This window comes from Electrona antarctica (assembly GCF_951216825.1).
Source record: "Electrona antarctica genome assembly, chromosome: 24".
In the NCBI taxonomy this organism is placed as follows: domain Eukaryota; kingdom Metazoa; phylum Chordata; class Actinopteri; order Myctophiformes; family Myctophidae; genus Electrona; species Electrona antarctica.
In genome coordinates this window covers 1,250,823-1,274,847 of record NC_136803.1, presented here as the reverse complement: position 1 = coordinate 1,274,847, position 24,025 = coordinate 1,250,823, and the positions used below count along the sequence as shown (strand labels likewise).

At 43.6% G+C, this 24,025-nt stretch overlaps 1 protein-coding gene across 1 annotated transcript; it reads right to left on the bottom strand.

Moving 5' to 3' along the window:
- Positions 1-6,610: 6,610 nt before the first annotated feature.
- LOC306916873 (tetraspanin-7-like) lies at positions 6,611-15,531 on the bottom strand (the record flags this gene model as incomplete). The annotated part of the gene is made up of 7 exons (XM_079494954.1): positions 6,611-6,679; positions 6,896-6,979; positions 8,576-8,731; positions 9,108-9,203; positions 10,290-10,364; positions 10,489-10,680; positions 15,451-15,531. 7 exons carry the CDS (start codon positions 15,529-15,531, stop codon positions 6,611-6,613), a joined length of 753 nt encoding a protein of 250 aa, XP_079351080.1.
- Between the last annotated feature and the right edge of the window lie 8,494 nt (positions 15,532-24,025).

The window sequence follows — 24,025 nt, the reverse complement described above, 5'->3', positions numbered from 1 at the left end:
AACGTCAACAATAAATCCATTTCCAAATCCATAAAGTAAAATATAGTCTGCACACTGGATCATACTCCAAAGCTTAAAAGTCTAATGGTTCTCAAACATCTGAGGCCGCGACCCCCAAACACACACACACACACACACACACACACACACACACCTGACAAGCACTTAGAATTGTAGGAGACGAGGCAAGTTTGACTTGATTCCACAGATACAGTACATGATGTGAAAATAGCAGATCTACAAGCATCGGCTATTTTCACAACATTTGCCTCTTTCTTTTTGGCCAATGTTTGACCATTTTGTCTATAGTTTGTTCATTGATTACTTTTGATGCTGTGATGGTCTTTTTTTTTTTTTTTTTTTTTTAGAGCTATTGAAAGGGTCTTAAATTGTCATTTTATAAATGTGCAGATACCCTGTATACACTTATACTGTGTGTTGGTATGTTTACTGTTGAGTAAATAGTTGCACATTAAAGGGCCATTTGTTATTGTTAGTTCAGATTTTTGGACTTCAAGCTGTAGGAAATACTTGCCATGCATTAATATAGTGGTTGCAAAAGTATTAATTGATTCCCTGAGTCCCTTGGTGGGAGTTCTGCTCTGTTTTTTGTGAATATTAAGTAGTTCCAGTCATTTGGTGGGGTTACCGGGGGCCACCCCTTAAAAATAAATTCATCCACAGAAGCTAGCGTAATTTGTATTGTTGAACTGTTTCTACCATATAGCGCAATTTTCGTTCAACTTTGACCCCTTTTTCACAAGGCACAATTCTTGTGTCCAGCAGCAGCACAATAATGAATTTGTTTGCAACCACTATATTAAAACCCATTTTGGGCGGGAACCCCTTTTGGTGTTAGCATTATGTTGTACTTTAGCTATTGAAAAATAGCAGATCTACAAGCTCATAGCGCGCCACAGAGTGCCGCGCTATGAGCTTGTAGATCTGCTATTTTTGAAAAATCGAAGAACGACTGACATAGAAACATAGCTTTTTCAGAAAACTGTCAGGATTTAGAAGACATTTTTAGAATCTGATCTCAGGTCAAAATGGGTTAATGGCAAGTATTTTCCTACAGCTGTCCTTAGAGCTTTCCAAGTCCAAAACTCTAAACTAGGCCTTTAATACTATACTATATATATTGTGTTCTCTTCTCTTCAGAACTGTGGTATCCTGTCATTTAAAGGTGCTATAAGTGACTGATGTGTTTTTGTTAAACTAAAGTTGTTTTGTTTGTTAAAAAGTTAGCTTTTTTAAAGAGCTATTTGACAGTTATATTAACACAACAACAACATTGTGTACGCCACCTCTCTGAGAGAGAGTACACATCATTTGAGGATTCTTGTGTGTGTGTGTGTGTTAGGACCAGAGCATTTGATATTATTTACTAAACAAATGTATTCATCATTCAATTTAAAACACCATATTTTTTCAAATAGCGAAAATGTCAACATTGAGGTCATATATATTCTATTGTCATTTTTATATAAAAATAATCCAATATAAACAACCAGAAACATTTGAACAAACTTCGGTGTATAACACCGTCACTGAGTAGAGTGAGTTACAATGAATAATGTTACCTTGTTGAAACGTGTTACCGCTGTTACGTTCTTCTTCTCTTATTTTATTTTGTTGTTTACTGTTGTTTTGCATTTTTTGCAATCCAGGATTCTATTTTTGCACTAATTTGTTAATTATTATTATTTGTCTATGCAAATGAGTGTGAGGTTGAGCTTTAATTAAATTAAACAGGAAACAATCGTTTGAAAAGCCCCGTTTCTCTACATGCGGTCCGCGGTCCCACTCGGGTCCTTGAGGAGGTGCCAGGTGGTCCCCAGCAAAACCGACCCCAAATGGAACCAATTGGCCCCTTCAGGTCTGTAACTCTGAGAGTGTACAAATGGAACCAAATGGACCCTTACAGGTCTGGAACTCTGAGAGTGTAGAATTGTAACCAAATGGACCCTTACAGGTCTGGAACTCTGCGAGTGTAGAATTGTAACCAAATGGACCCTTACAGGTCTGGAACTCTGAGAGTGTAGAATTGTAACCAAATGGACCCTTACAGGTCTGGAACTCTGAGTGTGTAGAATTGTAACCAAATGGACCCTTACAGGTCTGGAACTCTGAGAGTGTAGAATTGTAACCAAATGGACCCTTACAGATCTGGAACTCTGAGAGTGTAGAATTGTAACCAAATGGACCCTTACAGGTCTGGAACTCTGAGAGTGTAGAATTGTAACCAAATGGACCCTTACAGGTCTGGAACTCTGAGAGTGTAGAATTGTAACCAAATGGACCCTTACAGGTCTGGAACTCTGAGAGTGTAGAATTGTAACCAAATGGACCCTTACAGGTCTGGAACTCTGAGAGTGTACACATGGAACAGTGACACCACCAGTGATGTTCCTATAAGCTTCGTCGCTCCATTAAAAAATATATATTTTAATTAAAAACAAATTATTATAATTATTGCTTTAATGTTAATTAAAGAGTTTGATCACACGATTTTTTGTCTTATTTAAACGTTCTCAGTTTGAAAACTTGTCTAATGCAGATGAACGTGAAGTGGCAAAAACCTAGTCCTCCTAGTCCTACTAAAATCAAAACAGTGTTGATTGTTGAAGCTAATATGGATAGTTCGTTCTTGGTTTTTTGTTTTAATCTTCTTTCACTAGTTTTGTCTGTGTTAAAACCCATTTTGACCTGAGATCAGATTCTAAAAATGTCTTCTACATCCTGACAGTTTTCTGAAAAAGCTATGTTTCTATCTCAGTCGTTCTCTCGACCTACAAGCTCGTAGCGCGCCACTCGTTGGCGCGCTATGAGCTTGTAGATCTGCTATTTTTCAATAGCTAAAGCACAACATGATGCTAACACCAAAAGGGGTTCCCGCCCAAAATGGGTTAATTCTATGATACTTTTCTGTGTTAAACTATCCACGCACAAATAACATGAATCTCCTGCTCTCCCGTCTCTGTTGTTTCCAGTGGCACTACAGTTCTGGGAGCATACCGCGTCGTGATTGGTCGAGTGTCTTTCCCGTCTGAGGCAGCACAGACAGCTGTGATTAGTCGAGTATCTTTCCCGTCTGAGGCAGCACAGACAGCTGTGATTGGTCGAGTATCTTTCCCGTCTGAGGCAGCACAGACGGCTGTGATTGGTCGAGTGTCTTTCCCGTCTGAGGCAGCACAGACGGCTGTGATTGGTCGAGTATCTTTCCCGTCTGAGGCAGCCAAGGGGCCAGTGAGTCACTCCAACGTTGAAGCACTGGGCCCTAGTGGTAAGAGGAGGGACTACAGGCGGACCCGTGGATTCATGACCGGGAAACCCTGTGTAGCTGGGCTTTAACATTGAGCGCTCGGTTGCACTTCCGCATTTGACCACCAAAATGTGGTGGTCCAATGCGGAAGTAGACGTTTTGAGACGGTCCGGGTGCTTCAAAACGCCAATGAGCAACTTCCACTGACATGAATAGCGGAGGGGCGGAGCTTCGCGCCAGATCAGTCTCTATCCTTTTAATACTCTATGGCGGCGGCAGAGACGGCTTCCGTTGGAGCTGTAGTTCCAGGAATAGTTGTCTGGCTACGCGAGATTAACCGATTGACCTTTTTAAGACCTACCAAAAATAGATCATCTGCATCAAAAGTAATCGACAAACTATACAAATTTATAACTGGCACAATATAGAGCTACAGTAGCAGCTTATTCATTCAACCCTGATTTGAACAAAATGTTACTTACACCACGACCATTGTTTTGTTTTTTATTGACAAGTGACGTGTCAACAAGTGACGTGTTGACACAACATGAAACCAACGTGACTTACAAAAGTCACTATTGATTTATAATTATAAACATGTATTTTATAATAATACATTTATAATCAACATTTATTCTATAATACATTTATAATCAACATTTATTCTATAATACATTTATAATGGTAAACATTTATTCTATAATACCTTTTATAATTATAATGATTAACATTTATTATATAATACAATACATTCATAATGAAACATTTATCACATAATAGCCTTGATCGAAATTATTTCAGATAATCAGTTCCACGTTGAAAAATGTTTTCAAACGTGTTCAAGATTCACTTTTTTCGTTTCCGATCCCGATACCACAATTTCTGTGTTGGCCGATACCGAATACCGATACCAGAGAATAATATTTATAATAATAGAAAAATAATGAAGATCTTATTTTGAAGTCCACTGAAAGGGAATAGTGTTTATAGCTATATATCTTGTGTTGTGTTTATAGCAGACTCCTCACTCAAATGTGCACTTTGCAGTTTGTTCAACTCGAAGGCAAACTCCACATGCCCCAACATTGTATTTCTAGTTCTGACAATGCATTCTTAGGGCCGATTCATACTCCTATTTTAGAGCCGAATAAATGTCGGTTCGGCTCTGTAGACTAGAGCCTACAATGTGACGTCATTTGAGGTTCGGGGGGGGGGGGTACCGTCCTAAAGTCGGCTCTTCGGTGCTACTGAAAATTTCTGACGAGCCGAAATCATTTCGGCACTACAGCGCCGAAACAGCGGTAAAATAGGAGTATGAATCGGCCCTTACTCCCAAGGAGTCAAACGGGTGACTGGAAGGGGAGTCTAAAATGGTACATGTTGACTAGAGCGGGGATATGAGTCAGGATGCTGTCCATATCGGGACATTAACTGGAACGGTGCCGAGTCGGCTCACAACACTGCATATGGACCTTGGTGAGCTCACGGCTCACTCGACGGTGCCTCGTTTTTATTTACATTTTTATCCCACGATTTTGTAACCCCTTTTTTCCCACATAGTGTCAATTATCTAATGTAATCCCGGGCGCTACACTCCCTCTGCCAACCTGGGGATAGCAACGGACTCTCCTCATGCTTCCTTCTGTGCATGAGGAGTCCAAGCCGCTTATTTTTACTCCATGTTTTTTTGTGAGGAGCGAACGTGCAAACTCCACACAGAAAGGCCATGTCCGCTTTAGACGGCACCCCTCTGTCTTTTTGTTTTCTTTTGTATACACTGACACCACGGCGCGTAATCAGCGCCTCAAACTGTGACTCCGCCCACCACCGGGGGAAGTTGTGATTTGCGCTCGTTCACTGCAATGCAATTTGCGGCATTTTCAAAACAATATTGAGCAGAGTAGCGATTATCAAACGTATTTGCAATGCCATACGTTGAAAGATCTGTTGCCCGTGGACAAGGCACGCTACCTCCGCAAGTTAAATAGCATCGGCATAGTTGTTTGTCCGTATGTGATTAAGGATTGGACCAAGTTGCATTGGCAGCCATAGAAAATTCTTACCCCAGGCTAAAACCGGATGTGACATTTTTGGGCGTTCCTGTCTAGCGTGGTGTTGGTGTGTGTGTGCTCGTGAGAGTGTATGAATAAATACACAGTGATATAAATATAATAATCTTATAATAATACATTAAATGTCTACAGTACATTAATACAGTGATATGAATATAATAATCATTGAATAAGACATATTAAATGTCTATACAGTACATTATTACAGTGATATGAATACGGTATAATGATCAGTATTATAAAAAGTTCGTAAATGTTATTTTATGCTCTGGTGGCAGCTAGAGGCCCTACGGCCACCGTGTTAAGTGGTCAGCAACTGTGTGTGTGTGTGTGTGTGTGTGTGTGTGTGTGTGTGTGTGTGTGTGTGTGTGTGTGTGTGTGTGTGTGTGTGTGTGTGTGTGTGTGTGTGTGTGTGTGTGTGTGTGTGTGTGTGTGTGTGCGTGTGCGCACTGTGTGTGCGTGCATGCACACGCGTGCATAAGGTCTCCAAGGTGATTTGTAATCATTGTTTTTGTTTCTCTGAAAGAAAGAAGGAAAGAAAAAGAACAGGACAGTGATGACTCAAGAGTAATATAAAGAACTACGGTTTGTTTTTAACAAAACGGACATTTGACATCATGCTAGTGGACTTGTCTAATTATGATGGTAGGCCTATGTAGTTTTAAAGGGGTCCCCTATGCTGATGGTAGTTGTAGTAAATCGGCGCTATGTCGCGGTTACAATATTAACGCTTCATTCTGAACGTGAAAGAATCGATCGGCAGATTAGTAATGGCCGATTTTTACTTCCGGTTCATTGGGGTGAATTTGGGGGTTTTCACATAGTTATAAATAGTGATGGGAGATTAATTGGCAAACACATTGGTATCGGCCGATTTTAATTGTTTTTAGATTAATCTGAATCGGTTTGATTCATCAATCAGCCTGATTAATTAATCGGTAACAGCTTGAACAGATCTACAAGCTACACAATATTATATAAAGGTATTTAAAAGTCTCCTAGCTGGTGGTAGTTGTAGTTTAAAGGACTCATAGCTGATGGTAGTTGTAGTTTTAAAGACGTCTAGCTAATGGTTGTAGTTTTAAAGGCTCCTAGCTGATGGTAGTTTTAAAAGTGTGTGTGTGTGTGTGTGTGTGTGTGTGTGTGTGTGTGTGTGTGTGTGTGTGTGTGTGTGTGTGTGTGTGTGTGTGTGTGTGTGTGTGTGTGTGTGTGTGTGTGTGTGTGTGTGTGTGTGTGTGTGTGTGTGTGTGTGTGAGAGAGAGACACCTACCTGTTACACCATTTCATACTGATTGGCAGTGATGAAGCGAGACAGACAGCAAGCTAACAGCATGCCTATCAACTAGACAAGCAGACAGAAGGTTACCTCACTATATACAACATTCAGTACAGCAGGCTATAGTAATTGTGTAGTGGAGTTTAATGTCTAACATTTGCTTGAAGAAAATGTAAATGTAATTCTTTACTCGGGTAAATGTGTCTTAAACTTTTACTGAATACAGTGCATTTATTGCTAGTAATATTTTAGTAGCTAGTATTTTATCAGTAGTATTTCTACCTGTGAGAAAGCGATACCAAATGTAACTCCAGCGATGATTCCCATGTTGGTCTCAATGAATGACGTGACGATGTGATAACACCCCTGAAACATAGAGGTCGCCATTTACAGACAGACAGACAGACATATATTGCTGGACTTTCACGACTTGTTTGCAGATACATTGCTCACGTGAACGGATCTACAGCAGTGTTGTTTTCGTCGACTAAAACTAAACAAAAAATGTTCGTCGACTACCTTTTTTCATTGACAAAAAATAAATAGAAAGTAAATAAAAACTAATCTATGATGACTAAAACTAAGACTAAATATATCGACAATTTCGTCAACAAATAAAAACTAGACTAAAATGTTAGGAAGGGACTAGTGGACAAGATATCCAGTATAAGTCATTTTACACTTGGTTGCATGCTGAAAATAGCCGATCTACAAGCCCACAACGCGTCGCGCTGCGACGCGTTGTGGGCTTGTAGATCGGCTATTTTCAGCAAGTGTAAAATCTGTCATTACAACAGCATCAAGGCCCGCCAAAATACATTTTAGTCGACTAAATCAACTGTAGATTTAGTCGACTAAAATCGCATGACACTTAGTCGACTAAAACTAGACTAACACTAAAACATTCCAGATGACTCAAATATGACTAAAACTAAATTAAGTTTCAGTCCAAAGACTATGACTAAACAAAAATAGAAATTTGCTGCCAAAAACAACACTGATCTACAGCTCCTGTATTTGTTCTATGGTATACACGGCAGTATTTGTTCTACTGTATATGGTAGGCCTACAGGACACCAGACTTTGTTTTCGCAACGTTCGACACGGCAACTCACTCGCTCTAGCTCGCTCGATGGTGCAGTGTTGATTTTGACAGCAAATTTTTATTTTAGTTTTAGTCTTTTGAATAGTTTTCATTTAGTTTTAGTCACATTTTAGTCACCTGGAATATTTTAGAGTTAGTCTAGTTTTAGTCGACTAAATCTTCAGTTGATTTAGTCGACTAAAATGTGTTTTGGCGGGCCTTGATGCCGTCGTAATAGAGTGCCGAAGTCCTGACGTCAATCGCTCATCCCCCGGTTCACGGAAGTAATTTCTCTATGGAGAATAACATGGGCTCATCTTAAAATCGTTTACCTGTGTATGGACCTTGGTAGGTATTAGCGTAGCATTTACCTGTTTATGGACCTTGGTAGGTATTAGCGTAGCATTTACCTGCGTGTGGACCTTGGTAGGTATTAGCGTAGCATTTACCTGCGTATGGACCTTGGTAGGTATTAGCGTAGCATTTACCTGCGTATGGACCTTGGTAGGTATTAGCGTAGCATTTACCTGCGTATGGACCTTGGTAGGTATTAGCGTAGCATTTACCTGCGTATGGACCTTGGTAGGTATTAGCGTAGCATTTACCTGTGTATGGACCTTGGTAGGTATTAGCGTAGCATTTACATGCGTATGGACCTTGGTATGTATTAGCGTAGCATTTACCTGTGTATGGACCTTGGTAGGTATTAGCGTAGCATTTACCTGTGTATGGACCTTGGTAGGTATTAGCGTAGCATTTACCTGCGTATGGACCTTGGTAGGTATTAGTGTAGCATTTACCTGCGTATGGACCTTGGTAGGTATTAGCGTAGCATTTACCTGTGTATGGACCTTGGTAGGTATTAGCGTAGCATTTACCTGCGTATGGACCTTGGTAGGTATTAGCGTAGCATTTCGGAGGTCTTGCTCCTCACAGTCATTGAAGTTGACACAACAGGAAGCAGGAACTCCATGTTTGGTGAAATACACACTGCTGAACCAACTTGTGTAGTCCAACACTCCGCAGCAACGCAACTACACGCGCACACACACACACACACACACACACACACACACACACACACACACACACACACACACACACACACACACACACAATACAACAGTGAGTATAGATCAAATCATCATTCATGACATCCATTTAAATTTGTAGATCTGCTATTTTTAAATCCTTTTTTTCATATAATGACGCAGTACCCAAAATAGAATCAATAAATGCATTATCACCTGCAATATCATCCACAAAGTAAAGATGTAATTACATTTAATATCTAGGTGTAATATGTACGGTCTAATTTCATTATGTATCCTACTATCCTTTATATTATGTATATGAATAACCTACATGTATTATGCATAATGTATATTTACATATATTTACATAACTCACAGAGCGTTGCACGTGGTCAACTGACAGACTCTTGTCATCCTGGGAATTGTAGTTCTGAACCGCTTCTGTGTACGACTGTCGGAATGTCCCTTTAATCTACACACACACACACACACACACACAGGTGTTGTCCCATTGGGTAGCACACTTAATGGTTGACAATGTCGTACAGACACTAGACATGCCGCCATCTTGGTTGTAGTTCAGACATCTAACATATAATTAAGGGAATGTCTGAGTGTCTGTCCGAAACACTGTCGCTGCTATCCACTGCCTGCACCACTGGCTCTCAATTTCCACACTGGCATTGATCATTACATTGTGAAGGTCTTTATACCGAGGCCCTTTCTCACTTCGAGGGGAGATGAAGTTCGCACACCAGGTCTTGAATCCAATCTTTTATTTTATGAAGAGATACAACGCTTCGACTCCTTCGGGTCTTCGCCAGGACTCTTCCTGACGAAGGTGTGCAAACTTCATCATCTCTCATCTGTGCATATTTTTGTTCAGCACCTGTAGAATTCTTTGAGATGTGTACTTTCCTGCTGGATCCCCTTTCTCACTTTCTCAATCTTTCTCAAGTTTCCTATAGAAATGTGTTGCCTTCCATTCCAATCGAAATTATGTGGACTTCCGGCTGTAACTGCGCATGGTCTTCACACATGAAGCAGCTTTCTCTCTCTCTCTCTCTCTCTCTCTCTCTCTCTCTCTCTCTCTCTCTCTCTCTCTCTCTAGCATGTGTGTTGTGTATGTATGTTGCTATTTCGTTTCCATGTCGTGTGTGTGTGTGAGTAATTTATTTAACGTGTGTGTTGAAGTACAAACGGCAGTTACAACTTTTAACATTCAGTAGATTTTCTGTGGTCTGGAGTTTTCTCTGGGGTTTGTAAGCGTTTTGAGCTGCAATGAAAACGGGCAAATACAGTGAAAACGGTCACATCTGCTGGCAAATCCCATTGACATATATGGGATTTGCAGGCTGTGACATCACAGACAGCAGGAAAATCACTTGTTTGAGCCAGAGAATCCCAGACCACAGAAAATCTACTGAATGTTAAAAGTTTCTTTGGGTGCAATTGAGTTCAGAAAAACAAAATTAAGAAAAACTTTTTCTTATGTCACAATCCCTTTAAGGGAAGGAGTTGGAACTACAAGTTAATGTCATTGTGAGGTAGAACTCACCTCGTGTCTGAAGAGGAAACCTGAGATTCCTGCAACCAACTCACACAGAAAGATGATGACCAGGAACGCTGCATACTGTGTGTACACACACACACACACACACACACACACACACACACACACACACACACACACAGTTTATCTACCAATGTTGTGATTTGGCACGTAATTAAATTGAAGTGTGTGCGTGTGCGCGTACCAGTTTCAACATCCATGGACTTCCTCTGCACGTGGCGAAACAGCCAAACAGTCCGAACACGACGATGGCCGTCCCCGTGCCTATGAGCACGTAGGGAACGTTGGTTGAATTCTCAGCTGCGATCAGAGAGATGTATGGATACAGCATCAACTTCCCCCATAACCCCACAGCCAATATGATCACTCCTGTTATCTAGAGAGAGAGAGAGAGGGAGACAGCCAATAGGGTTATTCCTGTAACGTTATCTAGACCATGTGGTTCCCAAACTTTTTCATGTCAAGGACCCCCAAAATGACACTAATTAGCCCACTGACCCCCTTTTGCAGAGAGATGCCAGGGACCCCCATAAGAGAAGATTTTTACGGCTCTAGCAGTGATTCTTAACCAGTTTAATGTCAAGGACCCCCAGTTTGACTTGCATTAGTCTACGGACCCCCCATTTAATGATATTTCTATCTCTGGGACCCCCAATTTATATCGTAAAATCAATGTTAATCTAACTCTGAGAGTGTAGAAGTGGAACCAAATGGACCGTTACGGTGGTTGGACACCGGTCCAAATGGACCGTTACGGTGGTTGGACACCGGTCCAAATGGACCGTTACGGTGGTTGGACACCGGTCCAAATGGACCGTTACGGTGGTTGGACACCGGTCCAAATGGACCGTTACGGTGGTTGGACACCGGTCCAAATGGACCGTTACGGTGGTTGGACACCGGTCCAAATGGACCGTTACGGTGGTTGGACACCGGTCCAAATGGACCGTTACGGTGGTTGGACACCGGTCCAAATGGACCGTTACGGTGGTTGGACACCGGTCCAAATGGACCGTTACGGTGGTTGGACACCGGTCCAAATGGACCGTTACGGTGGTTGCACACCGGTCGCGTTTTTCAGAAAACCGAAGCTAAAAATCCGAATTCGCATCCAATTCGCGCCCGGTGTGTGGAGACCTTTAGGGTCCATTTGGTTCCATTTGTACACTCAGAGTCACAGACCCATAAGGGTCCATTTGGTTCCAAACTATCATTTAGTTGGTAACCCCTGGAACTCCCTCAAGGACCCCTGGGGGTCCCTGGACCCCACTTTGGGAACCATTGATCTAGAGAGAGAGAGAGCCAATAGGATATTTATTTATTTGAGCCATTTGGCAGCTCCGTTTCAACCGGCCTATACCTGTACGTATAGTTTAGCTTAATGTGAGACATTGTTGTCTAACTTAACAGTAAACAAATCAACATCTAAAAGGTATCTGCACATTTCTAAAGTTACAATGGACTTTTATTTTATTTTGAATAGGCCTAAACCTCTAAATGTTTTTTTTTCTTCTTTTCTTTTCATTGTGTCTAAAGTAATCAACAAAAAAATACACTTTAGAAATGGTCAAACGAATTTGTTACAATGTGCTCTGCTCAATTTAGTTTAGTTTTCACTTGTAGAATCCTGTATGAGGTCCATCCTTTAGTGTTGATGTGAAACACATTTTAGTGAACGTCTATAGGCTATTTTGGGCGGGAACCACTTTTGGTGTTGGCATGCTTTAGCTATTGAAAAACAGCAGATCTACAAGCTCATAGCGCGCCACCGAGTGGCGCGCTATGAGCTTGTAGGTCTGCTGTTTTTGAAAAATTGAACGACTGACATAGAAACATAGCTTTTTCAGAAAACTGTCAGGATGTAGAAGACCTTTTTAGAATCTGATCTCAGGTCAGAATGGGTTAAAGCATAAAGGTGGATGTCATTGTGAGTTCAACCTATAGCGGTATTTAGGCCACGTATTTAAAGACCTCCATGTAAGTTGTGTGAAGTCCACAAGATGGTAACACATTTCAGCAGGTCACCAATTCCACCGTAACACCGCCATGCTGGAGTGACCGAGTGTGGGTGAGCGAGTGGCCGAGAGAGAGAGAGAGAGAGAGAGAGAGAGAGAGAGAGAGAGAGAGAGATACAGAGAGACAGACAGAGAGAGAGAGAGGGGGGGGGGGTCATTCTAATTATGTCCCGGAGTTCATTAGCATCTCAGTGTCGATAGGTCACACTGTCCTGTCAATCACATTCCTCACAGCTCACATCAAGGAAGCAGATTCCTCCCGGCACATCGTGGTGTGTAAATCGGCTATTTCACTATACTACTTAACCCATTTAGGCCTGACGTAAAAATAAAAATAGTCTTCTAAATCCGACAGTTTTCTGAAATACCTCATGTTTCTGTATCAGTGGTGCTCGATATTTCATGTCAAGGACCCCAAAAATGATATGTAATATGCCTCCGCCCCCCCCCATCTGAAAATATGTTGTTCCAGGGACCCCCCCAGAAGCAAAGATTTGAGTTAAAAACGTTCGCTCTGAAAGAATATATATTCAAAGATTTGCACTACATTTTCACAATTGTTCTAAAATAGCTAGTAGTTCTTGTAGATTTGCTGTTTTTCAATAGCTAAAGTATAACATGATGCTTAAAACCCACCCAAAATGCACTTCCCATCACAGTCAGGACTGCAGCCTCACTCCCAATCTAAACTATGGAATGCACTTCCCATCACAGTCAGAACTGCAGCCTCACTCCCAATCTAAACTATGGAATGCACTTCCCATCACAGTCAGGACTCCAGCCTCACTCCCAATCTAAACTATGGAATGCACTTCCCATCACAGTCAGAACTGCAGCCTCACTCCCAATCTTCCGCCGTAGTCTGAAAACCCACCTCTTCAGACTCCACCATGGCCCGTAGCACTTGCCCTAGCCTAGCCCCTTAGATAGCACTTTATGTAGACTTAGATAGTATTTTAAACAGACTTATAGCTTATTACGTAGATAGCACTAGAATTGCATTTTATCTAGAATCCAGGTCTGGTGAGTCACGGGCGTGTGCACGAAACGAGCACGCACGCAACAAATTCACGGGACCGTGCTCACGTAAATACGCTTGCGTTGTCGCACCGCGACTGCTCCCCAGTGCTCCGCGCAAAAACGCAGGTCTCATTGAAAATGAACTATAGGCGCGTTATATCGCTTCACGTTTGAAAGGCCCTTATGACTGAGCAGCATGTAAGCCAAGCTCCTGTTATCAGTGTTGGGTTAGCTACTTCGAAAGCGTAGTGTGTACAGCTACAAGTAGCTCACCATGGCAGTAGCCTGTACAGCTACAAGTAGCTCACCATGGCAGTAGCCTGTACAGCTACAAGTAGCTCACCATGGCAGTAGCGTGTACAGCTACAAGTAGCTCACCATGGCAGTAGCCTGTACACTACAGCTACAAGTATCTCACCGTGGCAGTAGATTGTACATGTATGTGCTTAACCCATTTTGGCCTGACGTCGAAATTTAAAATATGTCTTTTTTATATCGTTTGCATCTGCCAGTGGGAACGCAGCATAACATTTCCACTCTGAAAGGAGGTTCCACTTGTTTTGCATTTTCAACCCGCGATAACGCCTTTTATTTGTTCCGTATTCTCTAGAGATGGTTGTCGTCTATTAACAGGGCCTCAGATAGAAATAATTAAGGGAGAGATACAAAACAATGTGCAAAAACATTCACCGCGTCATCAGTGCCCATACCCGAGGCGGGGTTGGCGAAAGGGCCTTTCTGTGTGGAGTTTGCATGTTCTCCCCGTGTCCCCTAGGGTAGGTACCCTCACAAAAAACCTGCAGTAATCCTCGTCTCTAAACTGCCTCCCCCTGGCCAGCCGGGGCGCCTGATGGAGGGGAAAGGAACTGGTTGGAATAACGTGTTCCTTCCACGCGCTACGTCCAACCAGGGAACCCCCCCCCCCCCTGTCAGGTGTAAAGGAGCAACTTGGACACTCGGGCATGAAGGAAGCATGAGTTCAAGACCGTTGCTCTCCCCATGTCCCCCATATATGGGGACTAGGTTGGCGGAGGGTGTGTAGAGCCCAGGATCACATTAGATAATTGACACAGGGGTGAAAAATGGGTTACAAAATAATTAAAATCATTCACCAGTGCCAGGATTTACAGTAGCCCCTGAGCTAGACACATTTTCAGGGCCCCCTCGGCCGAGCAATTTGAAAACAAAAAACATTGGGGTATTTGGGTTTAGACACAGACATGGTGCGTTCACACGGGCAGATGGAACGATACATGTCGCTGGCTTCCATTGACAATAAATGGTAGACTGTATCTTTTACATTTCCCCTTGCATTGTACATCAGACAGACAGACAGACAGACAGACAGACAGACAGACACCAGAGGGAGTGCAACGAACCATGTTCAACCCAGATTCGGCACAAACAAGGGACTAAATTATTTTCGCTCCTATGCCACCAAAATGTGGAACGCCCTACCAACAGTCATTAAGACATGCGAATCCCTTGACTCCTTCAAAACCGCTCTCAAAGGGCACCTACGGATGGCTGCAATTCGAAACTGGCCCCCGTAAAAAATTATAATATGCCCCCCCCCCCATCTGAAAATATGTTGTTCCAGGGACCTCCCCCAGAAGCAAAGATTTGAGTTAAAATGTTCAATCTGTAATAATATATATTCAAAGATTTGAGGCACATTTTCACGATTTTTCTAAAATAGCAGACCTACAAGCTAGTGGCGCGCTATGAGCTTGTAGATCTGCTATTTTTCAATAGCTAAATTCTAACATAATGTTTAAAACACCAAAAGGGGTTCCCGCCCAGAATGGGTTTAGGTTGCTTCATTCAATTGGATATTTGATAGGGCTATAGGTCATTTTAATCAGACACTCCCCCTTCCTAAAACGGGGTGTTTTCAAATCAATGAGTCTAACATTCATTAGAAGGACAATATCAGTCACCAGAAACAGAGAGACGTGTGTTTTCATTATAAGTAATAAGGATTTAAAACTCACCCAGAAGATCATTAGAAGTAATAAGGATTTAAAACTCACCCAGAAGATCATTAGAAGTAATAAGGATTTAAAACTCACCCAGAAGATCATTAGAAGTAATAAGGATTTAAAACTCACCCAGAAGATCAGTGAATAGACGATCAGTAAGGTTTGAAAACAGGCGATGACAGGTTTGGTGTTCATCCTTCTCGAAGACATCTGGTCTGATCGCTAACCTGCTGCTAACTAACCTCTGCTACAGCCGTCTAATGTTAACTAACCTGCTACACCCGTCTAATGTTAACTCTCTGTCTGTCTGTCTGTCTGTCTGTCTGTCTGTCTGTGCTCTCTCTCTCTCTGTCTATCTCTCTCTCTCTCTCTCTGTCTATCTCTCTCTCTCTGTCTCTCTCTCTCTCTCTCTCTCTCTCTCTGTGACACTCTCTCTCTCTCTCTCTCTCTCTCTGTGACACTCTCTCTCTCTCTCTCTCTCTCTCTCTCTCTGTGACACACACACTCTCACTCTCTCTCTCTCTCTCTCTCTCTCTGTGACACTCTCTCTCTCTCTCTCTCTCTCTCTCTCTCTCTCTGTGACACACACACTCTCTCTCTCTCTCTCTCTCTCTCTCTCTCTCTCTCTCTGTGACACACACTCACTCTCTCTCTCTCTCTCTTTCTCTCTCTCTCTCTCTGTGACACACACTCACTCTCTCTCTCTCTCTCTCTCTCTCTCTCTCTCTCTGTCACAGACTGTCTTCAATAATATGTGCTGCTGTGAGTGTAACATTATGTAATATTAAAATGAGTATATAATAAAGCCTATACGTTATATTATTATATCATATTATTATAGTTTATTAGTTTGAAGGCAAACAGGAGTTCATATTATTTATCGTTACTGTGTGACTTTGTTGTCATGTGACCTTACAAACATTCAACACTGACATGACACAATGTGACAGGAGAGGACAGGAGAGGGGAGGACAGGGGAGGAGAGGAGGGGAGGACATGGGAGGAGAGGAGAGGACAGGAGAGGGGAGGACAGGGGAGGAGAGGAGGGGAGGACAGGACAGGGGAGGAAGCAAAGCAAAGCAAAGCAAAGTTCTTTGTTTACCCAGGGTGAATGGACTAAGCTCGAGATGCTTGTTTACAGCCAGACCCTGCTCATAGAACATTTCATGGTAGGAGTTCAATGCCTTGCTCAAGGGCACTTCAGCGGTGGTAATTTTAACGTGCCGGTCCGGGGATTCGAACTGGCGACCTTCCGATAACAAGACCGCTCCGCAAACCGTTTGGCCACCGCTGCCCACAAGGAGGACAGGAGAGGAGAGGAGGGGAGGACAGGGGAGAGGAGGGGAGGACAGGAGAGGGGAGGAGAGGAGGAGAGGACAAGGGAGGGGTGAGGAGAGGAGGAGGGGAGGGGAGGGGAGAACAAGAGGGGAGGACAAGGGAGGGGAGGAGAGGAGTAAGTAGTAAGTACATTTTATTTATGAAGCACCTTTCGACAATGTTACAAAAAGTGCTGAACAGTGACACAATATAAAACAATCGGGTTAAAACAAAATAATGCAAGGAGGAAAAAGAAAAAAAAATGTTTTATCCGAGGACCTGAGAGGTCTCACATTATCCTTAAAAGGTTGAGGATATAAAGTGGGGCCAGTCCATGAAGTGCCTTAACCCATTTTGGGCGGGAACCCCTTTTGGTGTTTTATACATTATGTTATAATTTAGCTATTGAAAAATAGCAGATCTACAATCTCATAGCGCGCCACCGAGTGGCGCGCTACGAGCTTGCCTTGTAGGTCAGCTATTTTTGAAAAATCGTGAAAATGTGGCACAAATCTTTGAATATATATTTCAGAGCGAACATTTTTAACTAAAATATTTGCTTTCTGGGAGGTCCCTGGAACTACATATTTTGAGATGGGGGTCCGTGGCCCAATAGAGATAATTCTGGGGGTCCTTGACATGAAAAAGGTTGAGCACCACTGACATAGAAACATGGGTTTTTCAGAATAATGTTAGGATTTAGAAGCCTTTTTTTTAATCGACCTCAGTCCAAAACAGGATTTTAAAATCTACTCTGGCCTTGATGGGTAACCAGTGCAATCCAGCTAATACCGGGGTCATACCGGGGTCATACCGGGGTCATGTGTGCTCTACGGGTAGAGTTAATACCGGGGTCATATCGGGGTCATACCGGGGTCATGTGTACTCTACGGGTAGAGTTAATACCGGGGTCATGTGTGCTCTACGGGTAGAGTTAATACCGGGGTCATACCGGGGTCATACCGGGGTCATGTGTACTCTACGGGTAGAGTTAATACCGGGGTCATGTGTGCTCTACGGGTAGAGTTAATACCGGGGTCATGTGTGCTCTACGGGTAGAGTTAATACCGGGGTCATGTGTGCTCTACGGTTAGAGTTAATACCGGGGTCATGTGTGCTCTATGGTTAGAGTTAATACCGGGGTCATGTGTGCTCTACGGGTAGAGTTAATACCAGGGTCATGTGTGCTCTACGGGTAGAGTTAATACCAGGGTCATGTGTGCTCTACGGTTAGAGTTAATACCAGGGTCATGTGTGCTCTACGGGTAGAGTTAATACCAGGGTCATGTGTGCTCTACGGGTAGAGTTAATACCAGGGTCATGTGTGCTCTACGGGTAGAGTTAATACCGGGGTCATGTGTGCTCTACGGGTAGAGTTAATACCGGGGTCATGTGTGCTCTACGGGTAGAGTTAATACCAGGGTCATGTGTGCTCTACGGGTAGAGTTAATACCGGGGTCATGTGTGCTCTACGCTTAGAGTTAATACCAGGGTCATGTGTGCTCTACGGGTAGAGTTAATACCAGGGTCATGTGTGCTCTACGGGTAGAGTTAATACCAGGGTCATGTGTGCTCTACGGGTAGAGTTAATAATGGGGTCATGTGTGCTCTACGGGTAGAGTTAATACCGGGGTCATGTGTGCTCTACGGGTAGAGTTAATACCAGGGTCATGTGTGCTCTACGGTTAGAGTTAATAACAGGGTCATGTGTGCTCTACGCTTAGAGTTAATACCCGGGTCATGTGTGCTCTATGGTTAGAGTTAATACCAGGGTCATGTGTGCTCTACGGTTAGAGTTAATAACAGGGTCATGTGTGCTCTACGGGTAGAGTTAATACCGGGGTCATGTGTGCTCTATGGGTAGAGTTAATACCGGGGTCATGTGTGCTCTACGGTTAGAGTTAATACCGGGGTCATGTGTGCTCTATGGGTAGAGTTAATACCGGGGTCATACCGGGGTCATACCGGGGTCATGTGTGCTCTACGGGTAGAGTTAATACCGGGGTCATACCGGGGTCATGTGTGCTCTACGGGTAGAGTTAATACCGGGGTCATGTGTGCTCTACGGGTAGAGTTAATACCGGGGTCATGTGTGCTCTATGGTTAGAGTTAATACCAGGGTCATGTGTGCTCTATGGTTAGAGTTAATACCAGGGTCATGTGTGCTCTATGGTTAGAGTTAATACCGGGGTCATACCGGGGTCATACCGGGGTCATGTGTGCTCTATGGTTAGAGTTAATACCGGGGTCATGTGTGCTCTACGGGTAGAGTTAATAACAGGGGTCATGTGTGCTCTATGGTTAGAGTTAATAACAGGGTCATGTGTGCTCTACGGGTAGAGTTAATACCGGGGTCATGTGTGCTCTACGGGTAGAGTTAATACCGGGGTCATGTGTGCTCTACGGGTAGAGTTAATACCGGGGTCATGTGTGCTCTACGGGTAGAGTTAATACCAGGGTCATGTGTGCTCTACGGGTAGAGTTAATACCAGGGTCATGTGTGCTCTACGGGTAGAGTTAATACCAGGGTCATGTGTGCTCTACGGGTAGAGTTAATACCAGGGTCATGTGTGCTCTACGGGTAGAGTTAATACCAGGGTCATGTGTGCTCTACGGGTAGAGTTAATACCGGGGTCATGTGTGCTCTACGGGTAGAGTTAATACCGGGGTCATGTGTGCTCTACGGTTAGAGTTAATACCAGGGTCATGTGTGCTCTACGGTTAGAGTTAATACCAGGGTCATGTGTGCTCTACGGGTAGAGTTAATACCAGGGTCATGTGTGCTCTACGGGTAGAGTTAATACCAGGGTCATGTGTGCTCTACGGGTAGAGTTAATACCAGGGTCATGTGTGCTCTACGGGTAGAGTTAATACCAGGGTCATGTGTGCTCTACGGGTAGAGTTAATACCAGGGTCATGTGTGCTCTACAGGTAGAGTTAATACCAGGGTCATGTGTGCTCTACGGGTAGAGTTAATACCAGGGTCATGTGTGCTCTACGGGTAGAGTTAATACTGGGGTCATGTGTGCTCTACGCTTAGAGTTAATACCGGGGTCATGTGTGCTCTACGGGTAGAGTTAATACCAGGGTCATGTGTGCTCTACGGGTAGAGTTAATACCAGGGTCATGTGTGCTCTACGGGTAGAGTTAATACTGGGGTCATGTGTGCTCTACGGGTAGAGTTAATACCGGGGTCATGTGTGCTCTACGGGTAGAGTTAATACCAGGGTCATGTGTGCTCTACGGGTAGAGTTAATACCGGGGTCATGTGTGCTCTACGGGTAGAGTTAATACCAGGGTCATGTGTGCTCTACGGGTAGAGTTAATACCGGGGTCATGTGTGCTCTACGGGTAGAGTTAATACTGGGGTCATGTGTGCTCTACGGGTAGAGTTAATACCGGGGTCATGTGTGCTCTACGGGTAGAGTTAATACCAGGGTCATGTGTGCTCTACGGGTAGAGTTAATACCGGGGTCATGTGTGCTCTACGGGTAGAGTTAATACCAGGGTCATGTGTGCTCTACGGGTAGAGTTAATACCGGGGTCATACCGGGGTCATGTGTGCTCTACGGGTAGAGTTAATACCAGGGTCATGTGTGCTCTACGGTTAGAGTTAATACCAGGGTCATGTGTGCTCTACGCTTAGAGTTAATACCGGGGTCATACCGGGGTCATGTGTGCTCTACGGTTAGAGTTAATACCAGGGTCATGTGTGCTCTACGGGTAGAGTTAATACCAGGGTCATGTGTGCTCTACGGGTAGAGTTAATACCAGGGTCATGTGTGCTCTACGCTTAGAGTTAATACCGGGGTCATACCGGGGTCATGTGTGCTCTACGGTTAGAGTTAATACCAGGGTCATGTGTGCTCTACGGGTAGAGTTAATACCGGGGTCATGTGTGCTCTATGGTTAGAGTTAATACCAGGGTCATGTGTGCTCTATGGTTAGAGTTAATACCAGGGTCATGTGTGCTCTACGGGTAGAGTTAATACCGGGGTCATGTGTGCTCTACGGTTAGAGTTAATACCAGGGTCATGTGTGCTCTACGGTTAGAGTTAATACCGGGGTCATATCGGGGTCATACCGGGGTCATGTGTGCTCTACGGGTAGAGTTAATACCGGGGTCATGTGTGCTCTACGCTTAGAGTTAATACCGGGGTCATGTGTGCTCTACGGGTAGAGTTAATACCAGGGTCATGTGTGCTCTACGGGTAGAGTTAATAACAGGGTCATGTGTGCTCTACGCTTAGAGTTAATACCGGGGTCATACCGGGGTCATGTGTGCTCTACGGTTAGAGTTAATACCAGGGTCATGTGTGCTCTACGGGTAGAGTTAATACCAGGGTCATGTGTGCTCTACGGGTAGAGTTAATACCAGGGTCATGTGTGCTCTACGGGTAGAGTTAATACCAGGGTCATGTGTGCTCTACGCTTAGAGTTAATACCGGGGTCATACCGGGGTCATGTGTGCTCTACGGTTAGAGTTAATACCAGGGTCATGTGTGCTCTACGGGTAGAGTTAATACCGGGGTCATGTGTGCTCTATGGTTAGAGTTAATACCAGGGTCATGTGTGCTCTATGGTTAGAGTTAATACCAGGGTCATGTGTGCTCTACGGGTAGAGTTAATACCGGGGTCATGTGTGCTCTATGGTTAGAGTTAATACCAGGGTCATGTGTGCTCTACGGGTAGAGTTAATACCGGGGTCATGTGTGCTCTACGGGTAGAGTTAATAACAGGGTCATGTGTGCTCTATGGTTAGAGTTAATACCGGGGTCATACCGGGGTCATGTGTGCTCTACGGGTAGAGTTAATACCAGGGTCATGTGTGCTCTACGGGTAGAGTTAATACCCGGGTCATGTGTGCTCTACGGGTAGAGTTAATACCGGGGTCATGTGTGCTCTATGGTTAGAGTTAATACCGGGGTCATGTGTGCTCTACGGGTAGAGTTAATACCGGGGTCATGTGTGCTCTACGGTTAGAGTTAATACCGGGGTCATGTGTGCTCTACGGGTAGAGTTAATACCGGGGTCATGTGTGCTCTATGGTTAGAGTTAATACCAGGGTCATGTGTGCTCTACGGGTAGAGTTAATACCGGGGTCATGTGTGCTCTACGGGTAGAGTTAATACCGGGGTCATGTGTGCTCTATGGTTAGAGTTAATACCAGGGTCATGTGTGCTCTACGGGTAGAGTTAATACCGGGGTCATGTGTGCTCTATGGTTAGAGTTTATACCGGGGTCATGTGTGCTCTACGGGTAGAGTTAATACCAGGGTCATGTGTGCTCTACGGGTAGAGTTAATACCGGGGTCATGTGTGCTCTATGGTTAGAGTTAATACCGGGGTCATGTGTGCTCTACGGTTAGAGTTAATACCAGGGTCATGTGTGCTCTATGGTTAGAGTTAATACCAGGGTCATGTGTGCTCTACGGGTAGAGTTAATACCGGGGTCATGTGTGCTCTACGGGTAGAGTTAATACCAGGGTCATGTGTGCTCTACGGTTAGAGTTAATACCAGGGTCATGTGTGCTCTACGCTTAGAGTTAATACCGGGGTCATGTGTGCTCTACGGGTAGAGTTAATACCGGGGTCATGTGTGCTCTACGGGTAGAGTTAATACCGGGGTCATGTGTGCTCTACGGGTAGAGTTAATACCGGGGTCATGTGTGCTCTACGGGTAGAGTTAATACCGGGGTCATGTGTGCTCTATGGTTAGAGTTAATACCAGGGTCATGTGTGCTCTACGGTTAGAGTTAATACCCGGGTCATGTGTGCTCTACGGTTAGAGTTAATACCAGGGTCATGTGTGCTCTACGGTTAGAGTTAGTGAGGATTCTGGCAGCAGTGTTCTGTACTAATTGGATTCTGGATAATGAGGAGTGGCTTAGCATCCATTAACCCATTCTGAACGGGAACCCCTTTTGGTGTTTTAAGCTTTAGCTATTGAAAAATTGGCACATTTTCACAAGCTCATAGCGCGGCACTCGGTGCCGCGCTATGAGCTTGTAGGTCTGCTATTTTTGAAAAATCGTGAAAATGTGCCAATTTGGGGTACCTTACCTTTGTTCACTTACCTTGTCCAACATAAATACAATATATGGTTAATGTGTTTGTAGGATCCCTCACTCCTATCTGTGAGGGTGGTGTAGTCATTATCTCGTATAATATAGGCTATTAGCCCTGCTACATAAACATTAGGATATGTTTTCGAACATTGAGATTCTGCCACGGTCCGCTCCTCGCACCGTGGACTTTGACTGTCCTTATTTAGGTTTTGGACTTAAGATAAGATTTGTCATTTCAGTATGCTCTGTTTTGGTCTTTGGTCATGTGTTCCTGACTGTTCTGTTTTTTTACACTGTTGCCTGGTTTTGTTCGTCTTATTTTGTAGTATTGTTCCTAGTCTAACCTTGTAATTGGTCAGTGTTTCCACCTGTGTCCTGTTAGTCCCCCAGCCTATCCCAGTGTTGATTGTCAGTTGAGTTCACCTGTGCCCTGTTATCCTGGGTCTATTTAAGTCCTGTGTTTGCATTGTTCCTGTTGGTTCGTTAGTTAGTTCCCTGTTGGGTGAGTTCCTGTTATGCATTTTGAGTTTTATCTGCATTTTGCCCATAGTTATGGAAGATCCTGAGTTTGATTAATGAATCCTTCTAAGTTTAATTGTTCTGCCTCAGTGGTGTCTCCTGCATTTGAGTCCTCATCCCTACTCACTGTAACAGGTTCCTTACATACATAATTAATTAAAACATCTGCATAATTGCAATCTTTTACTTTGTCTATTGTAGTACACCTAGCCCTCATCGACAGGAACTCTTCCATGTATCATTTATTTTAGAACACATGCCAGCGTTTCACCTCATCAATTCTAACTTGACAATCAAAAAGGTTATTATGATTATTCAACAGAAGAGTGAATCCGTTATCAGTATCTTTTAACACATTTTTTGAGCTGTGGCGAATGCAACACGCATGCTGTATTTCTACGGTGTCGATGATTGCTGGCTGCTAGGGTCGGGTTTTATGTTGTGGTAGTAGTAGTCCAAAATTGCACTTTTATTTTGGTTTGGTTTTGATCTGTCCTCCTACGGCCATTCCACAGATTGTCCCTCCCTCCAATGTTGGTTCTGAGAATATATGGGCCCTTTTATGAACAGGTTTCTTTGACTATTACGATGTTGTACCAGGATGCCATGTCAGAAGATCATACAACACTCGATATTATATCATATAGCATGTCAATCTGTGTTACCGTTTATTTGATGTTAGTCGACAAATGACAGGCTATGGCGCTACGCGGTCACATAAGTACAGTGCAAAGAAAACGACTACGTGCTTAGTAACTATAGGATAGAAGGCAAACCTCAAACCTAGCGTCGGTCTAAACA